This window comes from Chiloscyllium plagiosum, chromosome 17 (assembly GCF_004010195.1).
Source record: "Chiloscyllium plagiosum isolate BGI_BamShark_2017 chromosome 17, ASM401019v2, whole genome shotgun sequence".
In the NCBI taxonomy this organism is placed as follows: domain Eukaryota; kingdom Metazoa; phylum Chordata; class Chondrichthyes; order Orectolobiformes; family Hemiscylliidae; genus Chiloscyllium; species Chiloscyllium plagiosum.
Window position 1 is genome coordinate 68897292 of NC_057726.1, and position 27037 is coordinate 68924328.

The 27037-nt window shown below is 44.3% G+C and overlaps 1 protein-coding gene across 1 annotated transcript in view; it reads right to left on the minus strand.

Moving 5' to 3' along the window:
* The window catches only part of LOC122558644, a 28194-nt gene extending 2585 nt beyond the window's left edge, over positions 1-25609 (minus strand). The window contains exons 1-4 of the mRNA XM_043707442.1: positions 25596-25609; positions 25082-25402; positions 20794-21075; positions 19830-19921 (exon numbers count right to left, since the gene is read on the minus strand). Coding sequence (XP_043563377.1) covers positions 19830-19921; positions 20794-21075; positions 25082-25328 — 621 coding nt within the window. The 5' untranslated portion in view covers positions 25329-25402; positions 25596-25609. The remainder of the gene's footprint in view (positions 1-19829; positions 19922-20793; positions 21076-25081; positions 25403-25595) is intronic.
* Positions 25610-27037: the final 1428 nt, after the last annotated feature.

Genomic DNA, 27037 nt, shown 5'->3' on the forward strand with positions numbered 1-27037 from the left:
ATACCTGCCCCAAAGGGAATGCAGCAGTTTATGAAGGCAGATCACCACCACATATGAGGGACAACTAAGGTTGAGCGATAAATGTTTACCCAACCAGTGAATGCCATATTCCAAAAGTAAATTTAAAAAACTAATAGTCACCAAACTTAGGATGAGGATGCTGACTTAAGGGAAAGGATGGAAATATCCCTGAAAGGATATGTGTGATATTTACAAGAATGATGAATGGGATGAAGATTTTTCAGTACAGTGGTAACTAGGAGCTGTGATTGGTTTCCTTAAAGGAAGGGAGAATGAGGGAGAGTTAATGGAAATAAGCATGATTGTGATAAGTTCACCAACCATAGCATGGGCAGCACAGTGGCTCAATGGTTAGCACGACTGCTTTGCAGTGGGAGGGGCCCGGGTTTGATTGCAGCCTCGGGCGACTGTCTGTTTGGAATTTGCACATTCTCCCCGTGTCTGCATGGGTGTCTTCTGGGTGCTCCAGCTTCCTTCCACACTCCAAAGATGTGCAGGTTAGGTGAATTGGCCATACTAAATTGCCCATATTGTTCAGGGATGTGTAGGCTAGGTGCATTAGTCAGAGTTAAATATAGAGTAAAGGAATGGGTTTGGGTGGGTTACTCTTTGGAGGGTCAGTGTGGGCTTGTTAGGTTAAAGGGCCTGTTTCAACACTGTAGGAATTCTAATAGACAGTATGATGCTATCGTTAGCATGCAAGAACTTGGAGATACATGTTAATATTCTGGTCAAAAGAAGCAGAAAGAATGCGAGGAAGTAACATTTTTACATATTTTTGGAAATTGGCTGAGTAGTATGAATCAGAGAGTAGGGACTTTGTTTTGCAAAGTTAAAAATAGGATCTCAGGAACTAGTCCATCTTAGATTCAAAGCTTATATTTCCATGTTCTACAGCTCACTGGATTTGTTTCTCCTCCCATTCCTCTTAGTGGGATCATACCTTGCATCTTAACTATCTCCTCTTTGAAGAAGTCATACCAAATTTGAACTGTTAACTTTGTTTCTCTCTTCACAGATGCTGCCAGATCTGCTGAGTTTCTCCAGTCTTCTCTGTGTTTGTTTCAAATTTCCAGCATTTGCAGTATTTTGATTTTATTGTAATAAACCTGAAATTCACCCAGGATCTGAAGCAAATTGTACTGTGAACTGACTTTGAACTTTCCAGAATTTAAAGAAACAGTATTTCAAATTTGTAATCTTCACTTGGAATCAATATGAGTCCTTTCTGATTTGATTTGATTTATTACTGCTATATGCACCGAGGTACAGTGGAAGGTTTTGTTTTGTGTGCAATACGGACAGATCATACCATTCAAAGTGCCTTAGGGTAATAAAACAGAGTGAGGAATACAATGTTACAGCTGCAGTAAAGGTGCAGAGATTGAAATCAACAATATATTTAAAATTTCAGAGGTTCATTTAGAAGTCTAATAACCACAGGGAAGAAGCTGTTCTTGAATCTGTTTACATGTGTATACTACTTTTTATACCTTCTCCCCAATGGAAGGGGAGGGATGCTACTAAAAGAGATTAGGGAGCCAGACAGGGTTTTCTGACAATCTGCAATGGTTTCATGGCCATCATTAGACTCTCAATTCCAGATGTTTGTTGAATTCAAAGTCCACAACCTGTCATGGCAGGATTCAAATCCAGGTCCTTAGAAACATGACCTGGGTCTCTAGATTGATGAATCAGCAATAATACCATGAGGCCATCATCTCCACTGCAGTTGCCACTTCAACTATCAGTTCATTCCGCATTTGAACCACCCTCTGTGTGAAAAAATTACCCTTCTTGTCCTTTTTAACTCTTTCTTCTTTCACTTTAAATATATGACCCCGAATCTTGAACTCCCCCAGCCTAGGCAAATCCATCCTTGCTATTCACCTAATCTATGCTCCTTATGATTTTATAAGGCTCTATAAGGTCACCCCTCAACCTCTTATACTCCAGTGAAAAAAGTCTCAGCATATCCAGCCTCTCAAAACCTGTGAGGGAATCAAGTTCTGAAATACATCAACCATGACTTTATACAATGGCAGGGCTGAATGACCTGCTCTTAATGTGTAGATTCCTACCTGCTTCATTAATGCTCTTTGGGAAGGGAAATCTGCCATCTTGACACAGTTTGAGTAACGACGTGGTTCATTCTTATCTGCCCCTCTGAAATGGCCCTCACAAGACATTCATTCCAAGAGGTAATTAAATATGAGCCACACATGCCAGCCTTGGCACTGACTTCCAAACCTCATGAACAAATATTTTTTAAAAAGATGCAGACACACAGACTCCAGGAGAGGGGAGCTAGTGTCTCTCTCATGCCTCTTTCCATACCTCCTGATAGTCTGAATACATCTCAGTTTTGAGCACCTGCTCTGCTCCACTACACCTGTAATGAAAAGTGAGAGAATGACCAGTGTGTCCAGAGCCTGCAGCAACCAAGTGGGGCTAGTTTCGTTGGAGATTATGTCGGCATGGACTGGTTGGACTGTATGACATCGCTGATTTGGAAACACTTTGTTTTTTCTCATTCTTCTTTTTTTATTTTTCAGTCTATGATGTCACCACACTTTTTCTTTCTAATCGCAATAGTATAGGAGACTCCAGGGTCTGAACATCTACCAATACCTAGTGTTTTGAGCAGCTCTGATTTTGAGCAATCTCTGGGATATCCTAACAAAATCGCTCCCGAACCTATGGAGCCCCCACTCCCTTGCTTTTAGTTATGTCTTTTAGATGCTGGTTTAAATCTACCACTTATATATCGACCGCCTCAGCCTGTCCACCCCTTCTCACCCACTCCAACCTCTCACTCTCACAGCCCTCCACTCCCTCCGCTCCAACCCCAACCTCACCACCAAACCAGTGGGCAAGGGCGGGTGGGGGACCGCAGTGGTAGCATGGCACACTCACCTCTACCTTGCTGAAGCTTGATGCCAACTCTCTGACACCTCTTCCTAATGGACCCTCGACCATGACCCCACCTCCCATCACCAAGCCATCATCTACAACCTCATCACTTCAGGGGATCTCCCAACCACAGCCTCCAACCTCATAGTGCTCCAACCCTGCAGTGCCTGGTTCTATCTCTTAGCCAAAATCTACGAACCTGATTATCCCAGTCGACCAATTGTCTCTGCCTAGCCCTGCCCCACTGAACTTATCTCCTCATATCTCAATTCCATCCTATCCCCTTGGTCCATGAACTCTCCACATATGTCCAGGACACCACCCACACCTTCCACCTTCTTGATGACTTTTGATTTCTCGGTCCCAAACACCTCATATTCATTATAGACATCCAGTCCAAGTACACCTCCATCCTCTATGATGAATGCATAAAAACCCTCTGTTTCTTCCTCTGCCTCCAACCCAAACAGTCTCCCTCCACCAATGCTCTCATTCGATTAGTGGAACTGGTTCTCACCTTCAACAATTTCTCATTTGAATCCTCCCACATCCTATGGACAAGAGGGGTAGCCATGGGCACCCGCATGGGCTCCAGCCATGCCTGCCTCTTTGCAGGCTATGTGGAACAGTCCATCTTCTGCAGTTACACTGCCACCATTCGCCACCTTTTCCTTTGCAACATTGATGACTGTATTGGCACCACCTCGTGCTCCCACGAGGTGACTGAACAGTTAATCAACTTCACTAACACCTCTCACCCTGACCTCAAATTCATATGGACCATCTCCGAGACCTCAATCCCCTTCCTGGAACTCTCCATCTCCATTTCCGGCGACTGACTCAACATCGACATCTATTTCAAACCCACCCATTCCCACAGCTAGTTTATCTACACCTCCTCCCACACCCCCTCCTATAAAAACACCATCTCTTACTCCCAATTCCTTTGCCTTTGCTGCATCTGCTCCCAGGAGGAGCAATTCCACTCCAAGACTTCCCAGATGTCGTCCTATTTCAGTGACTGCAGTTGCCCCTCCTACATGATCAACAATGCCCTCACATCTCCTTCACTTTCCATGCCTCCACCCTCAAACCCCAAACCCCCAACCACAGGAATAGAAACCCCCAGTCCTCACATTCACCCACAAATCTCCAGATACAGTACTTTATCCTCTGCCATTTTTGCCATCTACAGTCAAAGCCCAACACTAAAAATATATTTCCCTCTCCAGCCCTATCTGCATTCTCCACCAACCCACCCACTACAGCTGACACCTTCACCACTACTGCACAAAGTGCAAAACCTGCACCAACTCCTCTCCCATAACCTCTGCCCAAGGCCTGAAGCATCATTTCAAATCTGGCAGAGATTTTCCTGCAAATCACTTTATTTACTGCATCATTACTCTCAATGTGGTGTCCTCTACATCAGGGAGACAGAAAGCCAACTCACAGAGCAGATCAGGGAATATCTCCGGTCACTTACACCAAGCAACTGCACAGTCCTGTGGCCAACCATTTCAACTCTTCCTCGCATTCCCCCAAGGACATGCAAATCCTGGGCCTCCTCCACTGCCAAATCAAAACCACCAACCAACTGGAGGAAGAATGCCTCATCATCTGCCTTGGGAACCTACAGCCTATATGAACATTGACTTCACCAGCTTCCAAATCTCCCCACCGCCCAGCTCATCCTAGATCCAACCCCCAACTCGGTACTTCCCTCTTGATCTTACCTATCTGTTCATCTTCCTTTCCACCTATACATTCCACCTTCCCCACAAACCTATCACAATTACCTCTTACTTGCATTCACCAATCACCATTCCACCTACCGTCCTCCAAGCCCCAATCCCACCCCTTTATCTCTCAGCCCCCTTCCCTCTCTACATTCCTGATGAAGGGCTTATGCCCAAAATGTTGACTCTCCTGGTCCTCGGATGCTGCCTGACATGCTGTGTTTTTTCCAGCACCACACCTTTCAACTCCAATTCTTGGAACAAGAATTCCTTAGATAAATCTATGTCAAACATCTTTTTAATTATCTTTCAAATCACCTTGAGACATTTTGTTGCATTAAGATAATAAACAAATTCATGTTGCTGTCACCTGATGTCAGTTTCCCTTTGAAAAATGCTTCCGGATTCATAGATTCATGTATCATACAGCATGGATTCAGACCGTTGGGATTAACTAGCTCCACAAATTAAACTAGTTCCACCTGCCTGCACTTGACCGATATCCCTCCAAATGTTTCTTATTCATGTACTTAACCAATGTCTTTTAAATGCTGTCACTCTATCTTTATCCATCACTTTCTCAGGCAGTGTTTCACAAACAAACCACTCTCTGTGTAATAAAATTGCCCCTCGTGTCCTTTTAAATCTTTCTTGTCTCACCTGAAAAATATGCTTCTTAGTATTGAACTCGCCCACCCTAGAGAAAATACTCTTGCCATTCACTTTATCTATGCCCCTCTTGATTTTATAAATCCCAATGAGGTCAGCCCTCAATCTCTGACACTCCAGGCTTGCCAGTCTATTTTTATATTTCAAACCCTCCATTTCCAGTCACATCCTGGCAAATCTTTCCTGAACCTATATATATGTTAATTTTTTAAAGTATTATTGAAAGCTCTTTGCAGTGCTTTCACATTCAAAGTAATACATAGCACCTTGTCTGGATGGGGAGGTGTAAACATGCTAATTAATTTTAATAAAAATCAAAAGATCTGCCAAAGGTGTAAATCAAACAACAGAAATTAAAACGGCAATTACTGGAAAAGCTCAGCACATCTGGCAGCACCTGTGCAGAGAAATCAGAGTTAATGTTTCAATTCGAGTGATCCTTCCTCAGGACTCAAATTTTCTAAATAATTTGAAATTGGATCTATTCACCAATGGTTTGAAAACCTACTAGGTTCAGTGTTTTAAAAAAAATTCTCAAGGTCAGGTTCGTAGGAGAGTAGTCTGACACAGAACAAATGACCAAGAGGCGAGTCTGCTAGAATATGGGCATTTTATTCCCCGCAGCGTCGCCACAACCAACGGGTCTGGCTTATACTCACTCTACATGTTACCGGAACTGGGAGCCGTCAGTTCTCGTAGAGCGGTTGCCAACAACCCACGCTCGGCGGTTAAACGTAACCCCGGAGCAGACTCACCGAACTGGAGACTTTTCCAGCTGATATACTCTTTTCCAGATATAAACATTCATGTGAACAGCAGAGCAAGGCTAAAAAACACATTCCATTCTGGTTACATACAGATAAGAAGATTCACACGGGGAGGTGTGTAATAAGATTCACACGGGACTAAGCAACACCTCCATTCCGGTTAGATTCACACATGTATTGGGACATAATTTTTAACCGTTTCACCACATTCAGGAAGAAAGGAAAAAAGACATTGGGTAAATGTGCTAAGAACTAACTATTCCTGGAGGATAGATATCATAATGGATTGGTTATACTAACACATTTTTGACTATGTATAACTATAATAAACAAGCATATCTTCTATGAACCTCTTATTGCAAGATTCAAAACATTTGACAGACTATATTCCACAAAGCACCCAAAGGTCATATTATACAAACTTCCCTGAAAATGTGCTGTGTCCACATTTAACCTTGGATATTCCTGAATGGAATATCTTAGATTCAGCTCTCCTGCCAGCTGGGCCATTTTCTTACTGAGTAGGAATACTTGAACTGAGATACATTTTAATAATTGCATCAATTAATGGGGAGTTTGCTGGAGTCAGTTGCAGTGCTAAATGAGAGGCTATGTGGCAATTGACTGAAGGGGCCAAATAGCTAATGAGAAAAGACTAAGAAAGATGGGGAAAGAAAAGCAAACTATCCACTTCTAGGAGCATACCCCCACCTCCCCCAAACTCCCCCCCCCCCCCCACCGCCAACTGACCAGGGACAAAGACTCAGGAGGCAGGCAGAATTCAGGCAAGTGGCAGACTTTTATTCAAGTAGAAACCAGTTAATGATGGAGAGGGCTAAAGGATTTTCCCCAAATCTGGCCTCGATGTGAGAACACAATTATTCCCTTAATCTTTGGCTCAGGTTGGAGGCGAGATCAATGACACATTCAAATCTTTACAGTGAAATATAGCATTTTTATACATTTTGTGTTACAATAATCACATTCAGCATGGTCACAATGTTTTTCTCTCTTATTCCATATGCCCAATCCCGTGAAACAGCTAATCAGTGATGGGCATTCCTATGACAGCCTCAGGTTCCCATGATCTCATGGCATTTAACAGACATTGTATTCTTCAGGCCTTGGAATCTTTTTGTGCATCCTATTAATTAACAGTCCAAAGTTACTGGTTAAACTCCTCTAGTATGTCCCAGACTTGCTTATCTCTAAGGACTGCTGTAATTCTGTTATTCATAGTATTTTCCACTGCTCCATCTATCTATATATATATGACGGTTGGTTTTAACAAACTGCTATAGGATTCATAATATTAGTTTCTGTTATAAGTTAGTTACAAAGTGTAAAGTTATATACCTACTTCTACTGTTAGCACTTTGTGATTAATAAGTTTCAGCCAATCTATTTCATTCAGGGTGTATTACGCATCTTTTTAGAGATAAGAGAAAACATTTCTTGAGACTAATTAACATTTACATCTATGTTTAAATGTTTTTCCCCTAATGCTTCTGTTATACTTTGGTTGTACATGTATCTATGCTCATGCTGAAATCTAACTCTATGATTAACTGAAGAATCTTTAACTCGAACCTATTTCTCATCATTGTGAATAACTGCAAATAAACAAACAATTATTTTTTTAAAAAACTATATCTGATTAAAAACTACAGCTGATTAATAAGTTAAGTTGGTTGGTTCATGAACTGTTCTAACTGGTGCTGTTCACATAATGGGACAATATGCCTTTATGAACGAGAGTGGAATCTGTCATTTTGTGTCTTAAAGTTGGAAGAGACTGTCTTATTCTGTTGAACCCTTTCGGCCAATTTGTGTCTTTCAACATGAGCCGCCCTTACACCACCGTAAATAAAACAAGTTTTACAAGACAATTCAATAATAGAAGGTATAATTACGCAACATGATTGTTTAGTAGAGATGCACCTTACTGATCTAACTGTGAAAGTTACAGTGGGGGTTGCAAGTCCCTTGACAAAACTGCAGTACACATTGCATATGTGACACAGCACCTGGATGGGCAGAATCCAAGACCAGGAGGGTCAGGTTACTGGAGACTGTGGAATAAATGACTGCTCGATTCTACAAATGTTTGGACTCAATATTGAGTTGAACAATTTTAGGGTCTGAGGCAACTTCTGCCATGTCCTAGCCCAATCCCCACACACCAAGTTGGACCGAAGGGTCTGTTTCCATGCTGTACATCTCTGACTCTGACTCTAAATCTTGTTATCACATAGTCTGCTATGATACAAAACCCATTGTTAGCCACTAGTTGACCCCATTAGTAGCTATTCATTCTCCCAGATCGATCGTTACTCATTCCTTTGTTTGCCCAACTGTTCTAGTCTCTCTTCGGGCTCTGTTCCTGCCTGCCGTTCACATCTTACCCCCTTCCACATCTGCTCCCCCCCCCCCCCCAAACACCCCAAATTTCCATCTTCTGCATGTCACCAACTTTTTCCTGCTCGCTATCAGTTCTGAGGAAGGGGCGACTGGACCTGAAATGACCTGTCCACAGATGCTGTGAGATCCGCTGAGCTTTTCCAGCAACATCTGTTTTCCATTGGGGCTGGACCGTTGTTCCGAAGTATTTCAGCTGGTGCATAACTCTGTGCGCAAGAAATATGTCGCTAGTCTAACGTGACATGATTTTAAAAAAGTTATCATCAAATAAAATCCGTGTTAGGCATCAGCGCTGAAAATTGCAAATGTTCATTCGTTCCAATTCACCTTTATTTCATGCAAAAAGATGTGTGCAATTCGAAACCAAAAGAGAAGATGCTGGAAAATCTCAGCAGGTCTGGCAGCATCTGTAAGGAGAGAAAAGATGGGGTACTGGGCTAATGGTCGGATACTTGGTAGTGTGGATGAGCAGAGGGATCTTGGTGTCCATGTACACAGATCTTTGAAAGTTGCCACCCAGGTAAATAGTACGGTGAAGAAGGCATATGGCGTACTGGCTTTTATTGGTAGAGGAATTGAGTTCCGGAGTACTGAAGTCATGTTGCAGTTGTATAAGACTCTGGTGCGGCCGCATCTGGAGTATTGTGTGCAGTTTTGGTCACCATACTATAGGAAGGATGTGGAGGCACTGGAACGGGTGCAGAGGAGGTTTACCAGGATGTTGCCTGCTTTAAATTAAGGGGGGGTAGGTATAGGACAGATGTTAGGGATAGGTTCTTTACTCAGCGAGTCATGAATTCATGGAATGCCCTGCCAGTAGCAGTGGTGGACTCTCCCTCATTATGGGCATTTAAGCGGGCATTGGATAGGCATATGGAGGATAGTGGGCTAGTGTAGGTTAGGTGGGCTTGGATCGGCGCAACATCGAGGGCTGAAGGGCCTGTACTGCGCTGTATTCTTCTATGTTCTATGTTCTATAAAAGAGCTGACATTTCGAGTCTAACTGCCCCTTTGTCAAAGCTGTGTACAATTCGACTTGCCGCTTTCCATTCCGCCGTTGAAACAATTCCTCCAAGTGAATGTGCGAGCAGTTGATGACATTAGGTATGTGACTGTTAACAAGAAAACAGGTTGAAAACGAAGCGGAAGCATTGCATGCATCAACAGATCATGGGTTAAGTCGAAATTTAGTTATTCTTTTTTTTTTAAAAAAAACGATGTTCAAGCTTATTTCTTAAAAGATGCGCCACAGACATTGCGCTCTCGATTCATTGTCAGAATCTACATCTGAGTGGGCGTGAGACTTCCGTCTAGCTCCTGTTTTGTAGGTATTGCTGCAAACCTCAGACGTTATGTAATTTCATTGATTAATTGAGACAACTGGCAGCTCTGTCACGGCATTACATCGAGGTTTCTTCAGAAGGCATTAATAATTCTCAGTTAAGGGAAGAATTAAGATATATGCATATGGAATGGAATGTGAGGTAGATGAGGAGCAGTGAGCAGCTAGGAAGACAATGCAATGTTAGCTTTAACTTCAGTATGCAAGAGCAACATTTCTGTTCCTTCCTAACAATGACGATTTGGTCAAGTCGCTCCAATAATACCAATTGGCTCTCACCAGGTTTTAGTCCAAGGTTAAATACAGTCAGAAAAGCATAAAAGCTTTGACAAAGGGTCAGTTAGACTCGAAACGTCAGCTATTTTCTCTCCTTACAGATGCTGTCAGACCTGCTGAGATTTTTCAGCATTTTCTCTTTTGGTTAAATACAGTCAATTGCATCTGAGAGGCGGGTAAGATTCTGAAACTGTAAGAGCTTAGGGATGGATTTAGGCTAATCGGCCCATCAACCTTGTCCACCATTCGATCATGGCAGATATGTTTCTCAACCTTATTCTCTCGTCTACTCCCCAGAACCTTTGATTCACTTACTAGTCAAAAACCTATCCATCTTTATCTAAGATCCACTCAACATTAATAGTAGAAATATTAGGGATAGCAGCTTTGGGGCCATACTGCAGCATATGGTTAGTTGGCCTTGGAGGTAGATGCACCAGGAATGAGAACGAATTTGGGATTGAGATGTGACCTCGTAGAGATTCATAAAACCATGAAGAATATTCTTAGGATTAATGGTAGGTATTTTACCCTAGAACGGGGGATTTTAAGACAAGGGGAAGGTATACATTTTTAAGGTAAGAGGAGAGAGATTGAAAAAAAGACGTGGGGGACAACTTTTTTACACAGAATCTGGTTCACGTGTGGAATGAACTTTCTGCACAAGTGATGGGTGTGGGCACAGTTACAATGTTTAAAAGACACTTCGATAAGTACATGAATACAAACGGTTTGCAGGAACAGGCAGGGGGGGCTAACTTAGTTTGGGTTTAGATCGCAGAGTCTGCCTCAATGCTCCATGACTACATAACTTAGAAGTAATTGCAGAAGATTTTTTTTCTTTATCCCTGGAACTAGCAATTATAACTTTTGGTCTCACGCAGCTAATCTGCAATCAATAAATGGCAATCACACAGAGCTCAGCACTGAGCAATAGAGTAAAGAAAACCGACTAGAAATATCCCAGGCTGGAAATGCATTACGTAAAAGCTTTTTCAGACCACACAGGTTTTGTTAAACGTGAACTTGTATCCATCACCTAGAGCATGTGAAAGGAATGAACAGCAATAAACAGTGAAAGGAGACTGTGTTTTATGGAATTGTTAGTGAAGAATAGGAAACTCGGAGCAAGGAATGGGGAAGAAAGGGAATATACAATGAATCATGTTAAAGTGCCCAAGTCAGTGGATATGACAACTGGTTTAGCTAGATTACATCTCAAAAGTATACGGAAACACATTACCAGAAAGAAAGGTCGATGAAAAGGATTATTTATAAATCAGCTTCAGGAAGGACTTTTTGGATCAGGAAACTAAATACTTAAGTTTCTAGCAACGAATTGATATGACAACTGAAGAAGACCCAGGGCAAATAAATTAGTAACACAGAGCATCAACTTAGCAGACTAAGTCTTTACTAAATGTGTAGTGAAATGCTGTATAAGATATAAACCGGACTAGATGAGATATACAGTCATCAGATTGATTTGTTTAAACTTGGAGAATAGATTAAAAAAATGACAGTTTTCTTTAAAAGGAACCACACAAAAGCCTATAATATGACACAACAAACATTCTATCTCCTGAGGATGGTATCACACTGAGGATATCACACTGGGAGTAAAGAATGGGGCTCATAGGATAATCGACTGGGTGAAGGTTATTGAAGAGTTTAAATCTGGTACACCAATAATACGAAGGAGGAGAAAGTGAGGGCTGTACATCAGAGTCGAGAATGTGATTCCTGAAAAGCACAGCAGGTCAGGCAACATCCAAGGAGCAGGAAAACCTTCATCAGGAATGGTGGTGAAGGGCTTATGCCTGAAACGTCGATTCTCCTGCTCCTTGGATGCTGCCTGACCTGCTGTGCTTTTCCAGCACTACACTCTCGAAATCAATAATATGAAACATGCCATGCGATGCAATCCAAACTATTTGGAGATACACTGTATACAAAAACAGACTAAACCTTTAGCTCTGCAGGTCGATTCTAAGAGCACAATATTTTTCTTTGGCTTGTGCATTCATAATTGACCAGGAATCAACAAGTTATGAATCTGTAATGGACCAAACAGGCTTCAGAGAAAATTCTATGTTGTCACCACACGCTGTTATATCTGATGAATAAGATGCTCCAAACTGGAAATCCAAATCTGGGTAATTTCAACTGCTCAGAATGCGAATACTTGAAAAGATGTAGTACTGGCACATTAGTTTCATTTAGCTGCACTCGAAATGAAATTAACATGGGATCATGAGCCAGTTCCATCCATTCCACTATTTAAATGTTATTTAAATGTTATCTCTACCAGTAATCTGTCAGTGACAGTGCAGGGTCTGAACCAGAACGGGATCTGTGACAGTGCGGGATATGTACCAGTACTGGGTCGGTGACAGAGTGGGGGGCCTATACCAGTACTGGGTCTCTGACAGTATGGGGTCTGTACCAGTACTAAGTCTGTGACAGTGCGGGGTCTGTAACAGTACTGGGTCAGTGACAGTGCGGGGTCTGTAGCAGTACTGGATCTGTGACAGTGTGGAATCTGTACCAGTACTGGGTCTGTGACAGTGTGGAATCTGTACCAGTACTGGGTCTCTGACAGTGTGGGGTCTGTACCAGTACTACGTCTGTGACAGTTTGGAGTCTGTACCCGTACTGGGTCTCTGACAGTGCGGATTCTGTAGTAGTACTGCGTCTGTAACAGTACAGGGACTGTACCAGTACTGGGTCTGTGTCGGCGTGGGGTCATGTATCGGTACTGGATATGTGAAAGTTTGGAGTCTGTACCAGTACTGGGTGTGTGACAGTGTGGGGTCTGTACTCGTACTGGGTCTAGGACAGTGCTGGGTCTGTACCAGTACTGGGTCTGTGACAGTGAGGGGTCTGCAGCAGTACTCGGTATGTGACAGTGTGGGGCCTATACTAGTACTGTGTCTGTGACAGTCTGGGGTCTGTACCAGTACTAGGTCTTTGACAGTGTGGGGTCTGTACTCGCACTGGGTCTCTGACAGTATGGGGTCTGTACCAGTACTGGGTCTGTGACAGTGTGAGGTCTGTACCAAGGCTGGGTGTGTCACAGTGTGGGGTCTGTACCAGCACAAGGTCTGTGTCGGTGTGAGGTCTGCATCTGCACTTCATATGTGACAGTGTGGAGACTGTCCCAGAACTGTGTCTGTGACAGTGAGGTGTCTGTTCCAGTACTGGGTCTGTGACAGTGTGGAGTCTGCACCAGTATTGGGTCTGTGACAGTGCGGGGTCTTTACCGGCACTGGGTCTGTGACAGTAAGGGGTCTGTACCAGTACTGGGCCTGTGACAGTGAGGGGTCTGTACCAGTATTTGTCTGTGACAGTGTGGAGTCTGTACCAGTACTGGGTCTGTGACAGAGTCGAGTCTGTACCGATACCGGGTCTGCGACAGTCTGGTGTCAGTACCAGTACTGGGTCTGTGAAAGTGTGGGGTCTGTACCAGTACTGGGTCTGTGACAATTAGGGGTCTATACCAGTACTGGGTATGTGACAGTGTGGACTCTGTACCAGTACTGGGTCGGTGACAGTGTGGTGTCTGTACCAATACTGGGTCTGTGACAGTGCAGGGTCTGTACCAGTACTGGGTCTGTGACAATGTGAGATCTGTAGCAGTACTGGGTCTGTGACAGTGCTGGGTCAGTACCAGTACTGGGTCTGTGATAGTGTGGAGTCTGTACCAGTATTGGGTCTCTGACAGTGTGGAGTCTGTATCAGTACTAGGTCTGTGACAATGTGGTGTCTGCACCAGTACTGGATCTGTGACTCTGCATGGTCTGTACCAGTACTGGGTCTGTGACAATTAGGGGTCTGTACCAGTACTGGGTATGTGACAGTGTGGAGTCCGTACCAGTATTTGCCTGTGACAGTGTGGAGCCTGTACCAGTAATGTGTCTCTGACAGTGCGGGGTCTGTAGCAGTACTGGATCTGTGACCGTGCAGGGCCTGTACCAGTACTGCGCCTGTGTCGGTGTGGGGACTGTACCAGTACTGTGTCTGCGACAGTGCAGCGTCTGTACCAGTACTGGCTCTCTAATAGTGTGGATTCTGTACCTGTACTGGCTCGGTGACAGTGTGGAGTCTGTATCAGTACTGGGTCTCTGACAGTGTGGGATCTGTAGCAAGACGGTGTCTGTGACAGTGCAGGGATTGTACCAGTACTGGGTGTGTGACAGTGTGGGGTCTGTACCAGTACTGGGTCTCTGACAGTGTGGAGTCTGCACCAGTAGTGGGTCTGTGACAGTACGGTGTCTGTACCAGTACTGGGTTCTGACAGTACGGGGTCTGTACCATACTGCTTCTGTGACAATGCAGGGTCTGTACCAGTACTGGGTCAGTGTCGGTGTGGGGCTGTATCTGTACTGGGTCTCTGACAGTGTGGAATCTGTACCAGTACTGGGTGTGTGACAGTGTGGGGTCTGCACCAGTAGTGGGTCTCTGACAGTACGGGGTCTGTACCATACTGCTTCTTTGACAATGCAGGGTCTGTACCAGTACTGGGTCAGTGTCGGTGTGGGGCTGTATCTATACTGGGTATGTGACAGTGTGGAGTCTGTACCAGTATTGGGTATCTGACAGTGTGGAATCTGTATCTGTACTGGGTCTGTGACAGTGTGGCGTCTGTACCAGTACAGGGTACTGGGTACTGTCACATACCCAGTACTAGTATAGACCCCTAATTGTCACAGACCCAGTACTGGTGCAGACTCCACACTGTCACAGACCCAATACTGGTACAGATTCCACACTGTCAGTACAGGGTGTGTGACAGTGTGAGGTCTGTACCAGTACTAGGTCTCTGACAGTGTGGGGTCTGTACTAGCACTGGGTCTGTGACAGTGAGAGATCTGTACCAGTACTGGGTCTCTGACAGTATGGGATCTGTACCAGTACTGGATCAGTGACAGTGCGGGGTCTGAACAGTATTGGGTCTGTGACAGTGCAGGGTCTGTACCAGTACTGGGTCTGTGATAGTGTGGAGTCTGTACCAGCACTGGCTCTCTAACAGTGTGGAGTCTGTACTTGTACTAGTTCTGTGACAGTATGGAGTCTGTACCAGTATTGGGTCTCTGACAGTGTGGGATCTGTAGCAGTACTGTGTCAGTGACAGTGCAGGGACTGTACCAGTATTGGGTCTGTGTTGGTGCGGGGTCGTGTATCTGCACTGGATATGTGACAGTGTGGAGTCTGTACCAGTACTGGGTCTCTGATAGCGAGGGGTCTGTCCCAGTACTGCATCTATGACAGTGTGGAGTCTGCACCAGTAGTGGGTCTGTGACACTGCGGGGTCTGTACCAGTACTGGGTCTGTGACAGTGTGGGGTCTGTACCAGTACTGCGTCTCTGACAGTACGGGGTCTGTACCATACTGCTTCTGTGACAATGCAGGGTCTGTACCGGTACTGGGTCCGTGTCGGTATGTGGTTGTATCTGTACTGGGTATGTGACAGTGTGGAGTCTGTACCAGTATTGGGTCTCTGACATTGTGGAGTCTGCACCAGTACTGGGTCTGTGACAGTGTGGAGTCTGCACCAGTACTGGGTCTGTGACACTGCAGGGTTTGTACCAGTATTGGGTCTGTGACAATTAGGGATCTGTACCAGTACTGGGTATGTGACAGTGTGGAGCCTGTACCTGTACTGGGAGTGTGACAGTGTGGGGTCTGTACCAGTACTAGGTCTCTGACATTGTGGGATCTGTACCAGTACTGGGTCTGTGACTGTACGGGGTCAGTACCAGTATTGGGTCTGTGACAGTGTGGGCTCTGTACCAGTGCTGGGTCTGTGACAGAGCGGATCTGTACCAGTACTGGATCTGTACCAGAACTGTGGCTGTGAAAGTGTGGAGTCTGTACCAGTACTGGGTCTGTGACAGTGAGGGATCTGTTCCAGTACTGGGTCTGTTACAGTGCGGGCTCTGTACCAGTATTTGGTCTGCGACAGTGCAGTTTCTGTATCAGTACTGTGTCTGTGACAGTGTGGAGTCTGTACCAGTACTGGGTCTGTGACAGTGTGGGTTCTGTACCAGTACTGCGTCTGTGACAGTGTGGGGTCAGGACTAGTATTGGGTCTGTGACAGTGTGGTGTCTGTTCTAGTACTGGGTCTGTGACAGTGTGGAGTCTGTGCCAGTACTGGGTCTGCGACAGTGCAGCGTCTGTACCAGTAGTGAGTCTCTGACAGTGTGGTTTTTGTACCAGTACTAGGTCTCTGACAGTGCGGGGTCTGTAGCAGTACTGCGTCTGTGACAGTGCAGGGTCTGTGCCAGTACTGGGTCTGTGTCGGTGTGGGGTCTGTATTTGTACTGGGTATGTGATAGTTGGTTTCTATACCAGTACTGGATCTCTAACAGTGTGGAGTCTGTACCAGTACTGGGTCTGTGACAGTGAGGGGTCTGTACCAGTACTGGGACTGTGACACTGAGGGGTCGGTAGCAATACCGGGTCTGTGAATGTGTGGAGTCTGTACCAGTAGTGGGTCTGCGACAGTGAGGTGTCTGTACCAGCACTGGGTCTGTGACAGTGTGGGGTCTTCACCAGTACTGTGTCTGTGACATTGTGGAGTCTCTACCAGTAGTGGGTCTGCGTCAATGTGGAGTCTGTACCAGTACTGGGTCTTTGACACTGTGTGGTCTGTACCATACTGGATCTCTGACAATGTGGTGTCTGTACCAGTAATGGATCTGTGACAGTGTGGTGTCTGTACCAGTACTGGGTCTGTGACAGTGTGGTGTCTGTACCAGTAATGGGTCTGTGACAGTACTGGGTAAAGTTTGTGAGAAGATTTGTATCTCGGGTGCTCGTTGTTGTAGTTCTGTTCGCCGAGCTGGGAATTTGTGTTGCAGACGTTTCGTCCCCTGTCTCGGTGACATCCTCAGTGCTAGGGAGCCTCCTATGAAGCGCTTCTGTGATGTTTCCTCCAGCATTTATAGTGATTTGTATCTGCCGCTTCCAGTTGTCAGTTCCAGCTGTCCGCTGCAGTGGCCGGTATATTCGATCCTGGTCGATGTGTTTGTTGATGTAATCTGTGGGTGAGTGCCATGCCTCTAGGAATTCCCTGGCTGTTCTCTGTTTGGCTTGTCCTATAATAGCAGTGTTGTCCCAGTCGAACTCATGTTGCTTGTCATCCACGTGCTTGTCATCCACGTGTGTGGCTACTAAGGATAGCTGGTCGTGTCGTTTCGTGGCTAGTTGGTGTTCATGGATACGGATCATTAGCTGTCTTCCTGTTTGTCCTATGTAGTGTTTTGTGCAGTCCTTGCATGAGATTTTGTACACTACGTTGGTTTTGCTCATGCTGGGTATGACAAACAGGGAGACAGTGTGGAGTCTGTCCCAGTAGTGGGTCTGTGACAGTGAGGTGTCTGTACCAGCACTGGGTCTGTGACAGTGTGGGGTCTTCACCAGTACTATGTCTGTGACATTGTGGAGTCTGTACCAGTAGTGGGTCTGCATCAATGTGGAGTCTGTACCAGTACTGGGTCTTTGACACTGTGTGGTCAGTACCATACTGGATCTCTGACAGTGTGGGGTCAGTACCAGTACTGGGTCTCTGACAATGTGGTGTCTGTACCAGTAATGGATCTGTGACAGTCTGGGGTCAGTACCAGTACTGGGTCTGTGACAGTGTGGTGTCTGTACCAGTACTGGGTCTGTGACAGTGTGGTGTCTGTACCAGTAATGGGTCTGTGACAGTACTGGGTAAAGTTTGTGAGAAGATTTGTATCTCGGGTGCTCGTTGTTGTAGTTCTGTTCGCCGAGCTGGGAATTTGTGTTGCAGACGTTTCGTCCCCTGTCTCGGTGACATCCTCAGTGCTAGGGAGCCTCCTGTGAAGCGCTTCTGTGATGTTTCCTCCGGCATTTATAGTGATTTGTATCTGCCGCTTCCAGTTGTCAGTTCCAGCTGTCCGCTGCAGTGGCCGGTATATTCGATCCTGGTCGATGTGTTTGTTGATGTAATCTGTGGATGAGTGCCATGCCTCTAGGAATTCCCTGGCTGTTCTCTGTTTGGCTTGTCCTATAATAGCAGTGTTGTCCCAGTCGAACTCATGTTGCTTGTCATCCACGTGCTTGTCATCCACGTGTGTGGCTATTAAGGATAGCTGGTCGTGTCGTTTCGTGGCTAGTTGGTGTTCATGGATACGGATCATTAGCTGTCTTCCTGTTTGTCCTATGTAGTGTTTTGTGCAGTCCTTGCATGAGATTTTGTACACTACGTTGGTTTTGCTCATGCTGGGTATGACAAACAGGGAGACAGTGTGGAGTCTGTCCCAGTAGTGGGTCTGTGACAGTGAGGGGTCTGTACCAGTAATGGGTTTGTGACAGTGAGGGGTCTGTTCCAGTACTGGATCTGTGACAGTGAGGGGTCTGTGCCAGTAATGGGTCTGGTAGCCAGACAGATAATGTATGTCAACCAGACATGGAAAAAACCATATTATTAGCGTATTATTGACATTGGAACTCTTGTTCAGTAAATTGAACAGGTTGCCGAAAAGTAGTGAGAACAAAGTAAATACACCGCAGTTTAACTGATATGTACCAACAAGTATTAGCTTTAACAGGCAGTGCAATGTTTTGAAACGTGCCTAATTTTTAATTGTATCATCTCTGTTCCACTTAGAAATTGTCTTTGGATGTCGATTGAACAGATACAATTTCGCAACAAAATAATGTAAAACTGCAAGAAAGAGCAATGACCGGTTGTATTGCCCGATTCGCTTCTTTTCTGCTGAAGAGAGCAACGGTGTTTTTACATCCCAGAATGGCTGCCTAAATAACCGTGAATGTGAGACTAGTACGCGTTATGTAAGAGAGGGAGGGAAACTGAATGTGTGCGTGTGTCTATCGCTATGCATATGTGTATGAGGAGAGAGTAATGTGTGAAAGAGTAACAGAGATAGGTATCTGAGTTAGAGCGTGGTGTGAGTATGAAATAGTTTAGAGATGGGGCAGTAACTCAAAGTGAGATTTGCGATACACAGTGCACCTGAACTACTAAAAAACCGAAAATAAAAACTGGATGCTCATAATTAGAGATATCCCTGTATGAGACGCAGGCAGTGAAAGATTAAGGTGCGTGTGGGTGAATGGTGGTTAGGCGAATGAGAGAGGGAGAGCTGCTTGTTGGACGCAGCACTAATTAAGAGATAATTACTGGATAAGTGAGTGTGAGATCCCTGCGCAATGAACAACGGCTGAGAAATGATTGCGATAGCAACACGGTCTGAATGATGATACTGTAAACGAGTGCTGCATGTGTAAGAGGCAGCAAGGAGAAATTGAAGTGTCAGGTGACAGTGATGATGTGGAGGTGGCGGTTGGATTGGGTGGACAAGTCGCACGACACCGAGTTACAGTCCAACAGGTTTATGTGAAATCTTATGCTCCCTGGTCAGGACTTCACCTGGTGTCGTGTGACACAGTGAGTGCGAGGTGGGTGTTAGCACTGAACGACACGTTAGCATTCAGTGATAGGGTTCATTTTTGTTCTTACAGTACGTACTGAATTGATAAGAAAGTAAAGGGTCAGCTAATGTCTCGCACATCCATCCGTGCAGATACCGAATGTCACTAATGAAGGATGATGTAATTTGTTTCCTGTATTTAAAAAAAAATTCCTTTAATCTCGTTACAATGATGGAAGCAACAAATGATTCCCTTACCTTTAAATGATCCACAATGAAGGCGGTCCCCAACACCATCACCACGATCCCCAAAATCAAACGGAAGATGTTAATGGTGTGGAACCGGCCAGCTGAAGGATAGAGATTCAATGAGGAAATATAGAGAAACTATTAGACGCAGAATGTTTGTGTGTATGTCTTTACATAAAGGGAGGGAGAACAACAGAGAGGGAACTGGAGACAACCAATGTGTTAGACACAGAACTGTGCGCTTGAGAGTTTACTACAATGCAGCTGAGGGGTAGTACTAAAATGCCCAGAACCTTTCTCCATGAGTTCCGCGGAGTTTACACTGAACATTGTATACATCAGGGAACCTCAAGAATATTCTCCCCTTGGTCTTTTATTGGATCTGGTCTCTGACACTGCTAAACGGGAGCTAAAGCTAATTCTCATCCTCGCGTTAATTTCTAATGCAGTGCTCGATGGTAACAATACCCAGTCAACGGAAAAGAGGAAGCTGGCATTTACATAGCGCCGTTCAGGCCCCTTGAAAGCCAATGAGCTACTCGAAGTGTGCTCGCCGCTGTAATAAAGAAAATGTGACGACCATTTTGTATACGATTTCCCAAAAAGCAATGTGAGAGTGAGCAGATCATTTGATTCTGTCGTGTGGATTGGCAGGATAAATATTCGCTTAGGACTGATTTATTATCATTAGGGATGGAACCGCGTGTCAGACAGGGGAACTGGGTATTGATCTGCTAATCCCGAACATGGCGCGGATTGAATGCAGTTTGTGGTCATTTTAAGCTGACGGCTAAGCAATACTTTAAAATATTGGCGTCAAGTTTGATTTCGGCTGGAGTCCCGAGTGTGCGGGAATGAATCGGACCCTTGTATTTTTAATGTTGAAGATTAGTGTAGACAGAAATCCCGTCGCTGGTTCCAGTATATAACAAAGATCGTGATTAAATCAATACTGAAGACCCGTCGCCCTTACCGTGGTTTGGAACCGTGTAGCTGATATTTGCCGGGACGCCGAGTGCGACGTGAGAAACCTGGCAGGTATAGACTGAGCCCCTCTCCGGAAGACTGAGCTCGCTGGAAACTTGAAATAAACCCTCTTCGTTTAGGATTTTCCTGATGCTGATGCCAGACGTGATTTCGGAGAAATTTTTATACCACACGAGTTCAAACTGCCCCGGGAAGAAGCCAGCTGTTGTGCAGAGGAGAGCGAGGAAGGGCGAGTCGAGGCGGGTTATCTTCAGCGGGGTTGGTGGCACTGGAACACAATAACATTCAATAAATCAATATCGGAAGTTGTGTGTGGGTTGGACAGAAGACAGAACAGCCTGTCAAAAGGCACAGGCATTTCTTGAATTTTGGAGGGAATTCTTTTTTTTAAATCAACCTATTAATGCTAACAACTAAAGTTTCAATTTTGAAAGTTAGAATCGATGTACGTTCGTTAAACCTCCCCGTCCTTTGCATTCGGATAAAAAGTGGAGATAAATAGAGTGGACCATGTCAGAATGGGCAGCCGCTGATAATGTTGGACGAGACACATACTCTACACACGCAGCTCGGAGTCTGCATTGGATTAACAGTGGTCAAATCAGACAAAGTCAGAGTCCATACTAAAAAAAAGCGGTTTCATCAGACACCCTCGGTCTGTTGTCCTTTGAACAATCACTGGTTCAATCGGACACAGGCAATCCAGAGTCTATTAAATGCTTACTTCTTTTCCACGAGACATTCTCAATCCATAGTTTGTATTGAATTCTAATTGGTCCCATCTAAGTCTCAAACCCAAGTCCAAGTCCAATGAGATGCTCCGCAGAGACGGGACTTTCTCAGGGACACTATCCATGGCACTGCACACAAGGCCGTTGAGAAGAAACAGGGAAGACACAAGACTGGTTGGAAGCGAGCTCAAGTAATCTCACCGCTGTCAAGGAGGCAAAACGTGTTGCGCCACTCCACCCAGGCAACACTTTCTGCACTAAGGACACCAAGACACAAGTGTAATGTGCACCCATAATGTTGCAAAGAAAGGAGTTTCAGGATTTTGATCCAGAGACACTATAATAGGAATGGTGTTATATTTACAAGTCAGGGTGGTGACAGGCTTGGAAGGGAAGTTGTATATGGTCGTGTTGCCATCTATCTGCTGCTGTGGGGTTTGAAGGTGCTGTCGACGAATATTGGGTGAATTCCTTTACTGCGTCTTGGAGAAGGCACACACTGATGTGACCGGACATGTTCATATGTAAAACGAAATCCAGGATTGTCACAGAGCGGTCATGGAGGGAATGGTGATGCATGTGGTGCCAACGAAATAGGCTGCATTGCCTGAATGCATTGTCAAGCTTCTTGGGTGTTGGTGCAGCTACATTTAATTCGGCAAATGGCTCGTCTTCGATCATATTGTCGACATGTGCTTGATAAATGGTGGATAGGATTTGGGGAGTCAGGAGGTGGATCACACATTGTTGGATTCCTGGCCTTCCATTTGCACTTGTAGATATTGTATTTGCATGGTTAGTCCAGTTCAGGGCCTCGGCAACCCCCAGGATGATAATGTCTTGTAAAATAAATGAAAAGGCATTTTTCTCGGAAATATTTCGCTGGAGTTGTAAGCAGTCTTTCAGCTATAAACGATAGCTAACTAAGTCAGCTATTAGCAATGTCATCGGCTAAATTCCAAGTAGAAGTTCAACGATTAGAGATTTTCACAAAATGCTTCCCTTGACTGTTAAAGTTATATGCGAAATGAATTTGCACTTTTTTTTCCTTTACTGAGAATTAAAAACCCTATATCCTTCAGTTGATTATTTCTAATGAACTTGTCCTTGAAACTATTTGGTCCATCTTCTTCTCAATCATTAGTTCCCGATTGACACTCAAACACGCTCATAGAGATGTACATCATGGGAAAAGACCCTTCGGTCCAACTCGTACATGCCGATCAGATATCATAACCTAATCTAGTCCCATTTATCAGAAGTTGGCCCATATCCATTCAAACCCTTCCTATTCAATTACACATCCAAATGATTTTTAAATGCTGTAATTGTCCCAGCCTCCACCACTTCCTCTGGCAGCTCATTCCATACACGTACCACTCTCTGCGTGAAAAAGTTGCCCCGTAGGTCCCGTGAAAATGTTTCCCCCTCACCCTAAATCTATGCCCTCTAGTTCTGTACTCTCCCATCCCAGAGAACAGACCTTGTCTATCTATCCTATCCATGCGCCTCATGATTTTATAAATCTCGATAAGGTCACCCATCAGCCTCCAACACTCCGGGGAAAACAACACTATTCAGCCTCTCCCTGTAGATCAAATGCTCCAACCCTGGCGACAGCCTTGTAAAGTTTCTGAACTCCGTCAAGTATCCCGGCATCATTCTGAGAGGAGGGAGACCAGAACTGCACACACTATTCCAAAAGTGACCTTACCAATGTTCTGTACAGCCACAATATAACCTCCCAACTCTTATAGTCAATGCACTGACCAATAAAGGAAAACATACCAAAGAACTTGTTCACTATCCTGTCTACTTGCGACTCCACTTTCAACTAACTATGAAACTCCACTCCAAGATCTCTTTGATCGTCAACACTCCGTGCATAAGTCCAACCCTGATTTGCCTTTCCAAAATGCAGAACCTCGCATTTATGTAAATTAAACTCCTTCTGTCACTCCTCAGCCCATTGACCCATCTGATCAATATCTCGTTGTTCTCTGAGTTAATCTTCTTCACTGACCACTACGCCTTCAATTTTGGTGCCATCTGCAAACTTACTAACGAGACCACCTATGTTCACATCCAAATCATTTATATAAGTGACAAAAGTCAGTGGGCCCAGCACCGATCCTTGTGGCACACCATTGGTCACAGGCCTACAGTCTGAAAGGCAAACCTGCACGATCACCCTCTGTCTTCTATCTTCAAGGTGGTTCTGTATCCAAATGGCTAGTTCTTGCCGAATTCCGTGCGATCTTGCTAACCCGTCTACCCTGAGGAACCTTGTCGAACGCTTTACTGAAGTCCATGGAGATCCTTTGGAAAAATATGTTGGCTTCCCAGCCGCGAACGCTTTGTTCACGCAATGTGAATTGAAACAACAGGCGATCTTTGCACACACTTCTCAGGATTGCGTTTAATCATTTTCCCATCGAATCTTTGCTCCATGCTTCAAAACCACATTTTCAATTAACAATATCCTGTTGCAATCCCACTCAACATCGGGTATGGATGATGCCATTATCCACTTCAAAGGTAGAGTTCCTTTACATTTGAAGTTGGTGCGCAGACTTGAGAAAGTGCCTCCAGCACCCAGCCATGCTTCAGGAACAAAAAAACTGCAGACTCCAAATATATTTCCATTATTCTACCTTAATGTACGTAGACTGATTGCACCAAGCTAACGAGGTAAAGTGCTCAGAGAATTTTACCCTGCTTCATAAAATCAGGACTTAAGGGGAGACTCAGTCTATGAGGAATGTAAATAATTACCAAACGTTACAAGTAAAATTGGGGATTAAGAAAAATAAATTTAATCTCCAAGTACTCAGTAAACATCTCATCAAAATCATACTTGGAAGCAGCGCAAGTACATTTCTCGTTATAATGTCATTTTAGAAGCAGACCAAATAACACTCTCTACTTCTCAGTTAAATGTTGAGAGCACTTAAAAGTATTCAAGTATCCAATCCGTTAGCGTGAGGAAGCACAACATTTCTGAGACACCATTTAATAATTCGTTCTCCGGTAGCATACATTTGAATGTTTTCCTAAAGCCCGTTCTTCTTTTGGAGGATAATTATTTAACTCTCGGTTTAATTACTCATACCGTGCTGTAGCTGCATCCGTTTATGATCACTTGCACCTATTTGATAATCGATTTTGAGAACCTGACATTTACCTCTTTAAAAGAAAAACACATCTTTCCACGTTGAACTCCATGACAAATCCAATGCATTGCATTTCCGATGGCTACCTAAATCAAGTGGTGCATAATTTAGGATACATTATCTGCTTTTAAATAGTCGATATAAAACAAGATTAAATACATTACACGGCCTGGCTAACTTTGATTGACCGCGGACGGCAAGTCTGATGTACACCAGCACAAGTTCGGTCTAAGTGTCCTTGAACTGAAAAAAAAACCAAGCCCGCCTTTCGACACCAAACTATTAGCAGACTCCTTGCTGCTCTTGTGATCTATTATCGAGGTATACCTGCCTAATTTAACGTTGTTCATTTCTCCTCAGTGACACTCACCGTGTACGATAAGCTTAGTCCCATTCCCATTGAAAGTCTTCCTGCCGAAGACGCTGATGCTACAGTAATAGATTCCGGAGTCCCGGAAGCTCACATTCAACAGATGGAACTCAGCAGATGCTTGCTTGAACGGTAACATTATTTTCCTTTCGTCTGCTGTTGGGTCCAAAGTTTTGGTCTGCCCGTCTTTCCGCCAAGAGACATCCACCGATAATTTGCGATCGAAAAGCGGGATGGAGCAATACATTGACACATTTGCACCTTCCACTGCAGTCAGGCACGCAGGGATTTGCGTCACAGGCAAAGGGGTTTTGCCAGTATCTACCAGAAATATACACAAACATTAGTTGGTCATGTTTCATGTCCTGAAAAAGGAAAAGAGGTAAAATAATGGGTAAGAAATTTAACGAAAGAAAATCAAATAATTAATCATGAAAACGACGCTGCCTGTTTTGAGTTCCCGGTATTTCCATTCATATTCCTATCCGCTAGGTGAGTGACAATATTTATAGACCTGTATAAATGATTCCCAGGGCTGAGAGATAGCACATCATATGGAACACAGGCATCTTGGGCAGGGAAGATCTCGAGCAGGAAGACAGCAACAGCCAGCGAAAATCGGTGGAAAAAGTGTAACCATCTGGGACTCCCTGGTGCATTCAGGCATCGACTCTGTGTCTGAGACAACCTCAATGAATTGGTTCTGTTTAAGGCGGATCGACGGAAGTAGGTGTTGCAAGATGAGGATGGCTCAGGTCTGATTGGTGACCAAGAGAATTTGAAATATTTTCGCATGACGTGAAAGGTTTCTAGTTGAGACAACACTTGTCTGAGTTCAGTGTTGTCCGACCTGTGGCAGTTGGGAGCGCGGTGGAGATCTGGCCCAGAGGTGGTGATCAAATAGAAATGCATGCCCTGATCTTACAGTTGGACCGGATGCCATGTCCTTGAATGACTTTGTTGAGGGAAAACAGGGAGAAAGGAGTGGTCAATGGTCAATGGTTTGTGTTTATGGCCCAGTAGAGCCACGTAGGTGCAGTAAAACCACCCAGTCCGGGAGAATCTGATACAATGACTAGATAAGGTGGATGAAAATGAATGGAGCCTATCGATTTCAACTGCACAGTTGAGGGCAGGTGGAGATGAAAGATGTGATGGTATTCTCTGTTAAAATCCCGAAGAGGTGATGGGAGCCGACTTGGAAGGGATTCAATGGTCAACAGAACATTTGTGAATTTCTTTATTTTGATTTATTCAAATTTCAAAGTTTATTCTTGATTTATTCAAACTCACTTCTGATTAATGAAGTTTCAGCATAAAATTGTTGCAAACATGCTCATAGTTTTGGAAAGTGCGAAGAATATTGCATTCAGAGATACTTCCAAGTAAGGAGGAGTCAATGAACAGGCTCTGAGATAAGTTTTGAATGTTGAACAAGGGAGTTGTGTTTGGGGTGAAGACGTCACTGAGGATGATATAATATAAATCAAATTGGTTGGAGGAATGAAAGTTGAATAATGAGTTATTTGTGATTATTAAGGTTGAAAGAGCAGGAAAAAAAAGGGTGGAATGATTTTGGAAAGACCATGTGAGCTGGGAGAGGTAAAGGCAGGAAAGAATCCAGTGACAAATCCAAACAGGAGAAACACTGAGGACGCTGCAGGATATGTTTGAATTTCTTTCCCAGAGGACACAAGTATGCAAGATTTTGCATATTTTTGACAACAAGACCATGTGAGCTGGGAGAGGTAAAGGCAGGAAAGAATCCAGTGACAAATCCAAACGGGAGAAACACTGAGGACGCTGCAGTATATGTTTGAATTTCTTTCCCAGAGGACACAAGTATGCAAGATTTTGCATATTTTTGACAACAACAACTATACCAGCCTTTCTTCTCCAATTTGTTTTTCAGATTAAACTTCAGTTTCACCATCTGTCGTGGTGTAGGTGAACATG